This window comes from Pempheris klunzingeri, chromosome 18 (assembly GCF_042242105.1).
Source record: "Pempheris klunzingeri isolate RE-2024b chromosome 18, fPemKlu1.hap1, whole genome shotgun sequence".
In the NCBI taxonomy this organism is placed as follows: Eukaryota; Metazoa; Chordata; class Actinopteri; order Acropomatiformes; family Pempheridae; genus Pempheris; species Pempheris klunzingeri.
The window spans coordinates 6,020,548-6,035,551 of NC_092029.1; the positions used below are offsets into that span (position 1 = coordinate 6,020,548).

A 15,004-nucleotide genomic window follows, 5' to 3' on the forward strand; every position below is an offset into this window, starting at 1 on the left:
AGTGACTCACTTGTTCTGAGACTGTGATTAATGCTGTCCTTGGTTACCATAGAGACACAAGCAGGAAATACAACACTGGCTACAATGATGAAAACACTAGGTGAATATGCACAGTGGCATATGCACATGCTGTCTTGACTTGTCTCTACTGTCGACTCGTGCCTGCAGGCACACATAGTGCATTAAATGACGGGACGGAAGTGAGAAAAGCAACAAAGCAAAGAGGGAAAGTGAAAGCAATGAGGGAGGGGGAGAAGGGTGAGGGGGTGAGAGAGAGAGAAAGAATGCGAGACACTGAGAAAGGAAATGGAAAGCATGTGCAGCAGAAGAGAAGTTCAAGAAAGACTAAAGGAATAAGAAACAAATTTAAAATGCTAATCTGTGTATCATTTTGCTGATTCCCCACATAAGAAAACTTAACATCTGTGTCACATGAGAGGATCTGGTCAGCTTCAGCTTCAGCTTCAGCTTCAGCGAGAATCACAGCCCAAGAGAGGACAGTGAGTGAGAGGCACACAGACAAAGAGACGCAGGGTGGTAAAGACTCTCACCATGTTGAAATAGGAGCGGATCTTGACGCCTCTGTCCAGATCCCACACAATGCAATTCCCATCATGCCCCGCTGAGAAAAGGATCCTTGGATCAAAGGGGTGCGGCTCCAGAACAAAGACCTCATCCTCGTGACCCTGTCGTTAAACAACATGAACATCTAGATTAGGACACTCCAAGAACTGGAGAAAAACAGACAAAAATCACCTTGTGGTTTTAGCCCATTAACACACACTAACACTTTTTACACTGTGTATCTGTGTTTGTGAGCACGGTTTGCATGTGAGTGTGTTTAATCAGTTCGTACCATCAGGACGTGGACCAGGTTGCCGGTGATGGAGTTCCACACCTTCAGCGTCAGATTGTTGGCCGCTGTGATCACGGTGCTGTCATGGCGATCCCACGCAACCATGGTAACCTTCAGCTTGGTCACCTTGTCTTCCAGCGGAGGAGGGTTGTACTTCCTGAAGGGAGAGATGTTACATGTGCACAGATGTCATTTTTAGATCAATTACGGTCAGTTTGGTTCACTTTCTACACTCAAATTACATAAAAGAGCAAAGCATTTAACAATGTATCACCTGGCCATTCCTGCAATAAAATGAATCTATTATCCTCTGCCTTTTTTTTTTAGTAATGAGGAGCTAGCCAGTCTGACAGCTCGACCTTATGCCTTTACCGTTTAAGATAATTATTCACAACATATGCTGTTACTGTTTACATGAGTAAACTGTGAGAAACAGCACATCAAAACATTTCAACACTTTCTTTTGTAATTCTCTGACTCAGACTTTATGTTCTTTTGCACTTTTTTCAGCCTAGGAACACAAACACTTCACTTATTTCCAGTGTTTTGTTCCTTTTTTTACTACAATTACATATATTCTTTTAGATAACCAGGCTACCATAGAATTCTACTTATTCTCACTGCTGTCGCATTTTTGTTGTGTTCATTCAGGTAATAAAGACTTGAATAGTATGTCAATGCCATCTCCATTCACTCGCTGTCTGTGATGCCTGCAGTAAATCTATATTCTGCCTGGAAGCAGTCGGATAATCAATCACAGTCAAACACTTCACGCCACAGGTGTGAAGATGTTTTTTTTTTCATTTTACTTATAATTATTTCTGTGCTGTAGATCATGCAGTAGGTTGCTGTATTCTAGATAAATAAATACAGATGTAAATAATGTCATAAAAGCGTTTTTTCTGCGGGTACAAACAGCATTTAGTCTCCTTTAGCTATCCCTAATGGATGTTTTTACTTCAAATCAGTGCATAGATTTCAACAAGGGATCTTCACACGCTAAAGGTCTGGGACTTTTGTACACAACATGATTGATTTTTGTAAAATTTAGACTGACATTAAAACCCACAGGATCATCCCAACCCACGGCTCTGAGCTCTAAGCATACCGGCGCTGGTGGAAAAGCCAGACTGACAGCAGTACACACACACATACCCGGGTAATTTGGTCTGCATGTCCAGCAGAATGCTCCTCCAGCCCTGAGGCTGCAGCTGCCAGATCCGTGCAGTACCGTCCCTGCTGCCACTTACAAACCTGCAACACACACAGCACAGCACACAGATTTGTGAACACAGATTCACACAGCAGCTAAACTGTAAATATAATACTTGGTTCTATTTCAGATTTCTGCAATACAAAGAATGCTTTCATCTCTACACACAGGATACACTGATGTGTGTACCCCCCTCCTCCTCTTCTTCCCCTCCTTTTAGCAGAGACAGTCTACTTCCCTCACTGCTGCTACAGCAACCAAGGGGAATTACAGCTGAGCTTGTTTTTCTGCAACCTCCACCCAGGCGCACAAAATTTAACACTAAGAGGGTGTATGATATGTGCAGTAGTGTGTGTATGTCTATGTGTGTGTCTGAGGACGTGTTTTGGAGTATGTATCAGATAGCAAGTAAAGTAGCTGTTTCTGCTGACACCATCAAGTCACATTACAACACCCAGAGGCTCCATAAAAACAAATCGCGGCGTACACACAAAAATGAAGCTCACACACGCACGCACACACCAACTGTGCAAACCTACCTGTCACTGCAATGTGAAAATTGGATGCTGTCAACTTTGTCCTGGGTGAGAAAAGTACAGGAGAGCACAGTGAGCGACAGCATTTCCTCTGCTAGACTTCAAATTCATGACAATTTTATTGAGTGTTACCATTTTTTTTTTTTTCACAAAAAAAACTCTTAACTCTAGGTCAGGTTACTAGCTTTCAACTGTATTGCTCAGTTGTCATGGACAATGATGACCAATCCTTTCACGACAACACCAACAGACTCCAAGACAACTGAGCAAACGTCCATGAGAGACAGTTGAAAGCGTAACAAAAATACATGTAAGTGGACCCTTCAGTTAAGTTTTTCTGTTGTTGTTGCCAACAAACTTCTGTTTCTGTCGAGAATGAACCTTCACACTAAGTATATTGTGGTTTTCAGAAATGACCTGCTGCAGTATTTGTAATTTTTCTATGCAAATGTTTTAAAATAGAAAAACGAGACAAGCTGACAAGACAGATAAAGAAAGTCTAAAATCAAGCTCGTTGATTTAGAAGTCAAAACAATGTACTTGTACAATTTTAGACATCTTACTTCACAAATACTTTAAAGAACAGTTTTTGTTTTTTTCAAAAAGAAAGCAAACTATGTTGACTCACTGTGTGGGACTCAAGTTCAGAGATCTTCTCTGGTTGGCCTGACCCAAAGTAGTACACCCTGATGATGTGATCCGTGCTTCCTGTGGCCAGGAACATACCACCTGGACACATACAGAGAGCATGAGCAATGCTTGTAGATGCCTATCCCCCCCATTCTCATCAAATAAGCCCTCCAGAAACAAAAAAACAAAAAGCTGCAGGCCCACTTGAGTGTGGCTGACTGCTGTGCTATCTCCTCAATTAGCTCTTCAGTTAATCTGCGCTAATTGTACATATTTTTTTCGCTCTGTTGCTGATTCCCCTCTCGAAGCATGCCTGAAAATCAAAAGCGAGCTATGCTCACCTGCGCTGAAGGAGGAACAGATCATCTGGACACCAGGTCTGGATCGCTCTGTGAATTTACTGGGTCTCTGACTGGACACACACACACATAAAAATCTAAAATGAAACACACTGAACTACCAGTTTAATTTAATATAACAGTTTTCACAGAAGGGCATGTTAACTGAATTTAGCTCTGATTTGAAATTCGAGATAAGACACAGCACAATAAAATCCCAATAAACAATGATTTTACTAAACTATATGTTAAAAGCTCTGAATGGCACTTGCTCAGATGAGTGCAGATTGTGTGTACTGCATCTATGTTCCTCACCCAAACTTGAGCGTGCGTGCATCCCACTGCCAGAAGCAGATGGTGCCGTCAGCGCCGGTGGAGGACAGGTAGCGCTTGGAGCCACAACAGAGAGGAGAAAACTGCAAACACAACCAATTAGAGGTTACAGCTGGGTATAGCGGGCCATCTAGAGACATTGCTACCAGGACAATTAACCCACATAAGATTAAAAAGCATCCATAACAATGTAGGTGAAGGTGAGAGATTAGCATACAAGCTTAAAATACACACAAACACAGATAAATGAGTAAAGAAAACCACAAAATAAAAGCTATTTTTTTCTCATTTTAAACAGGTAAAATCAAGAACATCTCAAACACTCTGTATCACAAACTTCTCAATATAATTCCTGAAACGTTACAGCATAAGGCTGGAACCGTTCCACATTCTTCTTATTGTGAACAAATGCCATGAAAATGCCAAAACCAACAATGATCTGATCTGACCAAAAAGTATTGCCTGTGAAGCAAAACCCTGATAAAGCTTATTCCTCTACCTCCACTGTCATCCTAAAACTACTCAAAACTCATGAATGAGCCACACATTTGATCTTCATTACAATGAACATGGACACTGTAGTTTAGTTTGAGTAAATCCAACTTCATAAATACCCCAACACCATAAATACTTATTAGCACGCATTAATTTGCGGCTGAAATCAGTTCCCAACAAATGCACTATTAATCATGTTTGACTAACTTTTGCTAAAAACTGTAATACCCAACTGTTTCAGGAAATAACTTCTTGAGATTCATGTTTCCAATAGGAACAAACAGCTTGAGGCTGAATGCCACAGACAGGGCAGGGAACGTGGAAACCACCGTGCTGATGGTTTTGGTATTTTTATGGAATTTTGACGATAACAAAAACATATATTGGCAAAAGCAATGACTGCATTCTCATGGAGCCATTACTGGCACTGTTACATATTGGATGTTGGCTATCCATGCCGTCTGTTCCACAGCTGTTTGAGGTTTCTTCTGAATGTCATCTACATAACATGTAAAACCTACAGTGGATGGCTCTAGAGTTTGTCATGATCTAAATATTGTTTTAGGGGCTTTTCCATTCTACAAAGGATGCAGTTACACAGAGCACATCATATTTGGCAGTATAAAATAATCAACACGCAAAATACCAACAAACACTTCAGCTTGGCTGTAACTCTTGTCTAACTAGAGCTACTTAAACTGTCCAGTTTGGATGAGGTTTTTACAATGAACTAGTGGAGATACAGAGATACACACTCTACATACAGACAGGCAGCCAGGCGCCAAGAATTAAAAATACTGTTTGTGGCTTTCAAATCCTCTTCTTGCGTATCACCATACCTGCAGTGAGGTGATAGAGGCTGCATGTCCCTCCAGAACGGCCAGAGGGGCACAGGTCTGTAAGCACCACACTCTGATAGTCTTGTCACAGGACCCAGCAGCGATCATGGTGTTCTCGTAGCTGACGGCCATGTCGGAAATCTCAGCTGCATGGCCACGCAGCGTCGCCAATAGACGCCCATGATCTGTTCCCCAGATCTTCACAAGGCAGTCATCTGAACCCTGGAAGAGAATGACAGCACCCCCAATGTGGTGTGAGTGAAGACTAGTATTTTATATAGTTTGAGAAGAGGTGTGTTTGCCTCTAAGGCACACTTCTAGTAAGACAAATAAAACATGTCAAGTTCAAAAAGACTTTTAAAATGTTTCCAGGCACACTGCAGCCTGGCAGCAGGCTGGCAAACTTGGAATATAAACAGAAGAGGGATGAGGTTCTTCAGATGCAAAAACCAGTTGATTAATCTGTGGTGTGTCAAAAAGTGACATTTCAGGGTACTAGATCATCATCTGCACAAGTGCTGTCAGTGTATGTACATGCAAACTATTAATTTGTTTCTGAACTAGTAAAGGCAATTCGTAAACACTGCAGCTGCCATGTAAGCACCTGCACAAGATGACCTCAACGATTTAAAGTCAAATTACAGTAAACATTGCCATATTAACAGGCACATTGTTACTGTGTTATGAGTGTATACTGTATACAGTGTACATATATCTGTAAGGACCCAAAGTTCAGATGCAACATTGCATTTCAATACACAAAGAGCAGCTCTGCTGTCAGTAGTGGAAAATTATACAAAATGCCTTAACTTCCTAAATGTAAAAACAATAGTACACTAATAACTGACCATTTTTGTTCTGTTATGTTGTACTGCCTGTGCCTATTGGCCAAGCTACATTGTATCTATTCATTAACCTGCTTATTAAACAAATTATGTACATTTTGGTGATCATGTTCACATCATGTTCCTGCAACCATGTAAATGTTTCCTCAAACTATAACCCTCATTTGATCATTCACAGTGTATGGGTTACACTGTGCAGATAAACATACTGAATGTCATAGAGAACAGGACAAAACAGCACGCTCACTCACTACACTCACTCACACTGACATTCAGAAGTGAGATTTTTTTGTCATACCGCTGTGACACACACTGGTCTGCTCTGTGAGCACTCCTGACTCCAGCTGAAATAAAGTACAACTGCACCAAAGAAGATAGAGTGATCTCAAAGTAGAGGAGCACTACAGCGCATTAACTGAGGCTTCACTAAGATTTTCCACAAAATGTCTTATTTGGCAAAAGCTATTGTGGGTTTCAAGCAAAAAAGCAATTTCAGAGAGGAAGCCCTCTTAGAAGCATGTCTATTATTAAGTATTAAATTAAGTAAAAGCAATGCCAGCAAAGACAGGAACACAAAAGCAAGGCCTGAAAAATGGTCATAATGATAAATAATCTGTAATCCATAGAGTCGGTTACCCAGAGGCAGCTTCTAAAATAGTCTTGAGTCTTGATTGAAAATGCATCTAGACCCTTAATCAAGACATGGAAACAGCCAAGAGGGACTTCACTGACAATTCCTGGCTGTGATCCAGCTTGTAAGGGGTTAAAGGGTTTGTGATTCTACATGGTGCCAGACCCATCTCCTCCTTGATTACGATCTCAACATAATTTTAAAACCAACAGGTAACGGGAGTCAGGATGCAAAAAAACAGTGTGACACAAGCGAATATCTTTGTGTGATTTATTACAGGCTGGAAATAAAGTGTCTTGCAGAAAGGCAGAAATACACAGAGCCTCATCAGAAAATGGATAGAAACAAGGCAACGTTAGAAATATAAGCACATCTTCAAAATGTGAAAGCACAGTTGTCCTAACCTGATTATTTATTTTGCATATCAGACAGGCTGATTTAATTCCGGTTAGTTAGTAACTGAGCATGTGGAACCATCCATCCTTTTATATCTGCAAAGCATTTTATAATACAGGCCACACTATCTGCATCAGCATAGATTTTAGAAGAAATGTGAGATGAACACACCAACCCCTTCCTTTAAATAAATCATAATCACTCACTCCATAACCAGTAGAACAGAGTCTGACTGGAGCTGTTATTTTGTGTGGACTGATAAATACATCAAGCATCCCCATAGCAATTTTGAACAAGCTCAAGGACAAATTACGGCTGTTGCAAGGTGGACAAAAAATTGATACGCCTGAATGAGAGCCAAGCCTGAAACGTGCAGGATTCTGAAAAGCCAGAGACTTGACACAAACTTTCCTTGTTGCCATAGATGTGAAGTTATGTTGGCGACCATCACAGGGACAAACAAAGCATACCAGCTGGTCTAATTTGTCCTTCCCAGTGGCCATGATAATGAGCTTGAAACCATTTCTCAAGCTATATTGCGCAAATCAATATGGCTGTTTGCCAATCAATTGTTTAACTAATATACATGCAGTGATCATTGATCACAAGTGATCACTGTGAATGTTTAGCCTAAATAAATAATCTATAATCAATCAATCAATCTGCCTTCCACTGCAGCAAGGTCTGAGTAAAAAAGAGATCCAAAAATAAGAAAATATATAAATAAAAATGATCTTGTGATGAAAGGAGACAGCAAGAGAGAGAGAGAGAGAGAGACAAACGAGCAGAGAGAAAAAAAGAGAGAAGGAGAGAGCGAGGGAGACCAAGAACGAATTTTAATTCTGGCACTTAGCCAGCGCCTCAGAGGAAACATTTTCTCCAGTTATGATGAGAAATAGCAAGAAGAGGGGGGGAGAAAAGAGGAGAGAGGGAGGGAGAGAAGAGGAACAAAGGAGGGGCAGCGCAGGATGAGTGAAGGAGGGGAGTGAAAGAAAGAGAGAGAGAGAGAGAGAGAGCAACGGCAGGGAGTGCGGGAACGGTGGAAAGAGAGATAACAGTAAAAGAGAGACAGAGAGAGTCAATCTAGCCCCCCTCCCTCTCAGCAGCCAGCCATTTTTAGAGATTTAAGAAGTGAAAGCTGAAAATGGTGTATGGCAGCAGGCAGTGTTTGACTCGAGGATCCAAACAGAAAGACAGCGACATTAAATCAACATTATCTCATTGTTCGCTCAATATTTAACACTTTACGCTTCCTGTATCTCCGATCAAACCACAAGAAAAAGGAAGCTAAGACAGCACGTGTATTCTAGGGGCATCCAGGAGGCAAAGGTTAATTTCCTCTTTTTTAAGATACCATCAGAATTCCCTGTGTCCCATCTTTAAAACATGATTATTATCTTAAAGATGTGTGAGTTTGCTCCACTGCAGGCTGCATTCAGTTATAGCTGTGAGTCATTCAGTAAAAGTGTCCCAGCACAGTAAGATAAACAATAATTACCTCCTACCAGAACTGATACAGCAGGGAATACAAACACTTGGCCATCTTGGTAAGCAAAAGACAGGTCGTAACAATCAAACACATGCACAGCATACAAGAGGTGACTCTAAACAAATCCAGGAGAAATGCTAATGCACAACAGTGTCACTGAAATCACTCTGAACAGGCTCCTTCAACACCAGCGCACAGAGGGGCATCACAAGCGATGACACGAAACCCAGCCGAGGTCAACACACGCGATGAAAACACGTACACACACACTTACCGTGAAGATGCGTCGCCCTGTCCTGTCGAAGGTGACGCAGTACACTGACGACAGGTGTCCCAGGATCCTCTTGTGCATCTTCATGTGCTGGTACACAGCCGTGGGCACCAGCTGCCGGAGACGGTAGGAGCCGTTCAGTCGACGGCCGAAGCTCGTCTCGACTAAGTAGCCAGAGAAGATACACACACCGGTGAGGACATCATGTGTTTGGACACCAACAGCAAATCAATGAAAACCTGCTCACTGAGTTAGAGATTTTTAAGAACATGAAAGTAGGCCACAACTGTGTTCCTCCTGTGCAAAGACACAGTAATTCTGATGGAAATCAATAATAACACCACAATCACTGGCAGTAAAGACCTTGACAAGTAAAGACATGATATAGTATGTAAAATCTGACTCATCTAATGAATATCAAAGGCACAAACAGTTGAATGTTGTTTTTTTGTTGTAAAATTCAAGTGTGTCTCCTCTCTTTACCAATATTAGGTGGGCTCCCGTAGATAATAGGCGGCTCTGGTGGTCGCCCACAGTGTAGCGCAGCCAGCGCTGAGCCCTTCCACACAACATGCTTGCAACCTGTAGAAAGATGAACACAGCAGAGATGCATAAACAAACACATGCACGCATACTGTACAGGCTGTATAGTGACTCCGAAGCACGTGAAAGAATTGCATATGTGTACATTACACGGACTCAACCATATCCTATGCACTACATAAACTTTATACTATACATCCACTCACTCTTGGTGGTGCGGAGGAGATTCTGCCTCCCGGCCCCCAGCAGGCTGGTGAGACCAGGCACGCTGGCAGGGACCTCCCTCTCCAGCAGCGGACAAACTCTGGAGCAGACCTGCAGCAGGTGGTCTGCACTGATGTGCCGGTATAGCTTCACCTGAACACAAACACACACACTTAGCTCAGCTTGTACTCAGACTGGTAAATGACAAAACACCGGCGCGAGGGAGGCAGGGTGGTATTTTAAAAAAGGAAGCCAGCTTTACCACCAAAAGCTGATGTGTCAAGACATCAGACTTGTTCTAGCTCCACATTTTTTGTTGCTCAGCCTGCATTGACCCTAACAACAGTGGCAGGAAACGAAAATCTCCTTATGAAGATTAACATGGTACCACATTATCAAACAAAAAACACTAACAATATAAAGAAAACATTTTCAGTTTGCCCCTTTCTGTCAAAATAAAAGAGAATAATTAAAGTATATACAAGCAACTGCCTGTAGACAAATGTGTTCCTTCTTTGGCTCGAGACTATTTGGTTTCAAACTCTTCAGCAAACACACACACACAAAATATTTTCAGCAGAACTAGGAGAATTGAAAAACAAGGTCACTACCCCAAATGCCCGTTGGTTTGCTGAGAGTTTCAAAAAATAAAGGTGCCCTTTTACAAACATAATAGCTATTCTATGAAGGTTTCAACAGGACGAAACTGAGAAATTCTAATGAGGAAAAACTAAACGAAACGATGACCTCCCTTTTTACTGAATGACATTCAGCTCTCAAACTGCAAAAATCATCACTTGAAATACAAGACAAGCACTCAGACAAGATGGCTAATTATCATTAAATGTTTCACAAAATAAGCACGAGTGCTGAAATTCAGCTACAACGTTTGTCTTCCAAAGGGATACAGACACAGTTCACATGCGCTGTAGTAACAGCAGAGAAGGGGGTGTGGCATGCAACATAAGCATGAAGCAGAATGAAAGCCACAGTGTAATAAACACAGTGTGTCTCTGACTCCACTGGCACATGGAGACACATGTCCTACCTCTGAATACACACACACACACAAACACACACACAAACCTGAATGAGTGGAATAGCGGCCACACGCCACAGGATGAGAGAGATGAATAAAGAGCACATATGCAGTTTATTTTTGGATGCAGGATCATTTTAAATGTATTAATTTAAATCAGACATGCTGTAATCAGCTTTGTGTCAGACGCCTCTGATTTAAATATGTGAAGGGGGTCAAATAAGCCTGAAATTAAACAATGAATCCACTCACGCACGCTTTGTCCATACCTTTATCTGAGCACTGACAGTAACACTTATTCTGTCTCTGTGGCGCACACACACACACACACACACACACACACACACACACACACACACACACACACACACAACAATTAATGACCCCTTAATTGCTTTCAACATCCTTGCTGGTTCAGAAACGTGATCAGTGTTGCTAAGCACATATCAGTGCACAAGCCGCTCTCAGGTACACACACACACAGAGCCACACACACACAGCCACACACACACACACACCAACGGATTAATGTGTAATAACAATTTGCTCCATTTTACTTGCATCTGAAGGCTAATAGACAACACTCCCCCAGTCACAGCAGCACCACCAGAAAGCACATGGTGGTACACACATGACTGCAAGTTACCCTCTGTACAATTAGCTCCTTCTATTTCAGCATGCTGTTCAAAAATTCTCTCATTCAGGATATTATTCTCTAGAATATATAGTTGTAGTTGTAAAAGCCATTGTTGAATTCCATACATCATTTAAAGATAGATATTAAAATTAGTAATTGGTAAATATGGTTATAATGAAAATATTCTGCCATTTTCATCCAAAAATAGCTAAATGGTTTTGAGCATGTTGTTTTTTCTGATCATTTTTACATGCAAAATTGAAATTATTATACATCTAATTAATCCACGCTAATTAATTAGCCACAATTAATATCGTTAATTATTACAATATCACTGAAGTGAGCGTTGATTCCTCATTGTTGCCCAACCCCCTTCTGTTGCAGCCCCAGACATCAACCTGCACACACACCGCTCACAAACATGTCCAACCTCGATCCGGAGCTCCAGCCTCCGAGCAGCCTGTCTCCATTGGGTCTAATAATTAAAAAAAAAATAATAAAAATACCCTCTGCAGTATTTTTTTTTTTTCAATAAGAGGAAATTATGCACAATAGAGAGGAGGCAGGCTGAACGGCAGGCAACGGGTGGAGGAGGGACAGAATGAGCAAAGCAGGAAGAGAGAAAAAAAACACACTCGCAGGCGGTGGGGGGGAGGAGGGGGGGGAGTCGCTGTCAATAATTTCTTAAACGTATAAATTTACATCGCGGTGAATCTACACCTCTTGCGATCTCGTCTTGGATGTCCATCTGTCTGCATGTGTGCACGAGAGGGAGGAAATCCCCCCAAAAATGTAGGTTTTTGCGGATTAAATAGGCCAAAGGTCATTATCTTTATATAAGCCTTCAAATATAACTCATAAAATTGCACAAAAAAAAGTGTGGCTGAACACTTTCACCACACTGGCAAAGGCATAAACGTGCAAGCGATGATTAATTCTCCCCACGCCCCCATGCGTAAACGGCGCTTTGGAGCGATCCCCCGTTTGTTTACATGACAATTAGCGCGTCAATTAATAGCGCGATTATTAGATATCAGCTCAACGTTACCTCGCATCTTCACACAAACTCATCTCCCTCTTCTCTTCCACCCGAGCTTGCACCACAGTCTCTACCCCCCACCACCCCCCCTCAAGAAGAGCAGCTCTCCAAAAAAAAAATAAAAAAAAAAACAGACTCCAAAGCGCGCAGGCTGCAGCCTCCCCTCACGCTCGGGCTGTAACTTCCAGCTTTACTGAATATACTGTTTATATTCTCCTCGAAAAAATGTCCTGTTTTCTAACTCTTGCCCCCTTGCGTGTTTTCAACCCGTGCACACACACTGTGGTTCTTGCAGGACAAGAGCGCCTCCATCTCTCTCTGGCTTGTGGCGCAGGGAGTCCCTCCTCCGGATCCTGGCGCTCCTACACCACAACACTCATGACGTATCAACATTTCACACACATTTTTCCAACAACTATTAAAACCTTTTGGACATGCATGGCACCAAACTCGCACACCACGGCGCACAGGGCGCCCGGACCCGACCCCTCGGTGCCCCAGACCGGCCCCGACTTCCAGCCAGCTCGCCCTGCAAAGTCCTTCACAGCTTTTTCTTTACCACCTGATTTAAAAATTGCGGGAAATTCAATTTTTATTTTGCTCTCTAAAAACTTTTTCCTCAGTTATAGGGCTCCCTTACCAAATTTTCGTACGTCCCGGGGTGCTCCTGCCCTGTCCAGTCCAGTCTTTTGGGTAGCAGCTGAGATGGAAAAATAGTGTCGGTTGTGATCATCCAGTTCATAAAGATATCGAGTGATGTTTTAAAACAGTAAATGATAAATCAGAGTAAAAGCAACAACACCAAGTACAGTGCAGAGAGAAGCATCTCTCGTATTGCTGACTGCTTACCTCCTTCTCCTCCACCTCCCTTATCAGGGTCTGAAAATAGCATAAAAATACAAAATTACACCCCGTGACAATTTCGGACATATTATAAATTATCCTAAAAGGCAAAAACACCAACCTCGGCTGCTTTTTGACACGGTCCAGCTTCTAGAAATCGGGCTATTAGGAAGTACAGTTCTGGTATGGTTGGAGGGGGAGAAGAGGACGGGAGCTGCGTTAGAAGAGGGCACCGAGGAAATTGGGGGGATATTACAACAACCATGACATATTTTCCGATCTCCTTTACTCACCAGAAGTCAACTGCGCGATGTGTGTACTGTCTGAAGCCATTTTGGTGTTGTTTGCCAGGGCAGCGCCAGAGCCTGTGTGGTGGGTCTAGGTGGCTGCCCTGTAGCTGTCACTGTTTATCCACCAGGAAGAGGCTGCCTCCATTCAGCTCCGCTCACACTGAGTCCCGGCTGCGTCGGGGTATTCCTCCGCGGAGCCGCAGCTAGTGCACGCTGTGGTGGTTACTTCGCCCCAAAAAACCCCGCCGAGAATCCCCCGCAACGACACCCTCGAAGCGACTCCACCTCGGGGTGATTTTTAGCGGCGGTTTCTCTTCCGCGGAGCCATGTTTGTTTGAATCCCCTCCCCCTCAAAAGAAAAAAAGCGCAAGCCCTCTTGCGGAAGAATACGAGTGGTGTGTTTCACGCACGCCACCGTGAGGGGAGGAAGAAATGGCAGCCTGCTATAGGAGAGGATACTTTGCTGCAGAAAGGCCCTTAACTTCGTAGATAAATGCCATTTATCACCTTCTAATAGCTACAGGCTCAAACCTACACGGTTTAAAGTTCGCTGCGGATTCATGCAACCTAAATCCTGTTGTATTTTTCCGTGTTTGTAGCTACGGGTGTAACGGAGAATATGGCTCCCGTGTTAGTGAGGGATTTACAGCCGATGTAACCGTCTCAGCTCGGTTTCACTAAATAAAACGTTTGCTAATGTTAAGTCTGCGTGTCCTCGGTGGCCTGGCTTATTATTACTCTGCCGTTATTGTGTAACAAGATGTCTGGCTAACACACCCACTCTCTCTGGGAGCCGTTTGGTGGGGAAGTCGTCCATTTCTCTTCCAAATACTGCCAAGCAGTAAAATGGGGGAAGGGTTGGGGAAGAAGGGGAATGCAGCTTAATGAATGAAACCTCGTGAGTTACAGGAAATTAATGGCAAGGATGCATTTATGCAGGATAGATCATCAAGGAAGGTTATCAAGGAAATAAACGACAGCACACTTCCTCTATGGGTCACTACAAAGTTGTGGGAAAAAACCTGCAATACCAAGGAGTTATTTCCTATAATGAAATAATATGCTATAATAATAAAAATGTATTATTCATATTATTAATATCTTTATTTAACACACGTGTTTTACAGCAGTTGGCCATCAAAAAACAAGCTCCCAGTCTCTTATTGACCTTATGAACTGTTACTCATTCTTTCTGTGCAAACTAAGACATCAGTAATTAATTACCACTACAGCCTGTCTACGTTATTGTGAAAATTGCTTGAAGATTACTTAATTCATTGCAAAACAAACCACGTCCTAAGTAAGGCCTTTGTTGTGTTTTGTCACAGTAATCCAGTGAAATTCAATGTGAGATATTTACACAGCGTAGAGGAACCAAAGAGTGTCTTTTTTTTTTTTTAAATCCACTGATAATATATACATTGAATTGTGTTATGTCACACATGTATCTCCTAGTTTGTATTTTGACCTCACTATAAACCCTGTGCATGTGTACAAATGCTTATATGCTGCAATCTAAAAATGAATTATGCCTATG

General features: G+C 42.3%; 1 protein-coding gene across 2 annotated transcripts in view; it reads right to left on the reverse strand.

The window, feature by feature from the left end:
- The window catches only part of phip (pleckstrin homology domain interacting protein), a 32,958-nt gene extending 19,387 nt beyond the window's left edge, over positions 1 to 13,571 (reverse strand). For both annotated transcript variants that reach the window (XM_070848852.1, XM_070848851.1), the window contains exons 1-15: positions 13,471 to 13,571; positions 13,299 to 13,357; positions 13,184 to 13,213; positions 12,975 to 13,034; positions 9,622 to 9,772; positions 9,356 to 9,454; positions 8,876 to 9,036; positions 5,241 to 5,462; positions 3,889 to 3,989; positions 3,577 to 3,647; positions 3,234 to 3,334; positions 2,609 to 2,649; positions 2,012 to 2,110; positions 857 to 1,013; positions 552 to 686 (exon numbers count right to left, since the gene is read on the reverse strand). In XM_070848852.1, coding sequence (XP_070704953.1) covers positions 552 to 686; positions 857 to 1,013; positions 2,012 to 2,110; positions 2,609 to 2,649; positions 3,234 to 3,334; positions 3,577 to 3,647; positions 3,889 to 3,989; positions 5,241 to 5,462; positions 8,876 to 9,036; positions 9,356 to 9,454; positions 9,622 to 9,772; positions 12,975 to 13,034; positions 13,184 to 13,213; positions 13,299 to 13,357; positions 13,471 to 13,510 — 1,527 coding nt within the window. In that variant the 5' untranslated portion in view covers positions 13,511 to 13,571. The remainder of the gene's footprint in view (positions 1 to 551; positions 687 to 856; positions 1,014 to 2,011; positions 2,111 to 2,608; positions 2,650 to 3,233; positions 3,335 to 3,576; positions 3,648 to 3,888; positions 3,990 to 5,240; positions 5,463 to 8,875; positions 9,037 to 9,355; positions 9,455 to 9,621; positions 9,773 to 12,974; positions 13,035 to 13,183; positions 13,214 to 13,298; positions 13,358 to 13,470) is intronic.
- Between the last annotated feature and the right edge of the window lie 1,433 nt (positions 13,572 to 15,004).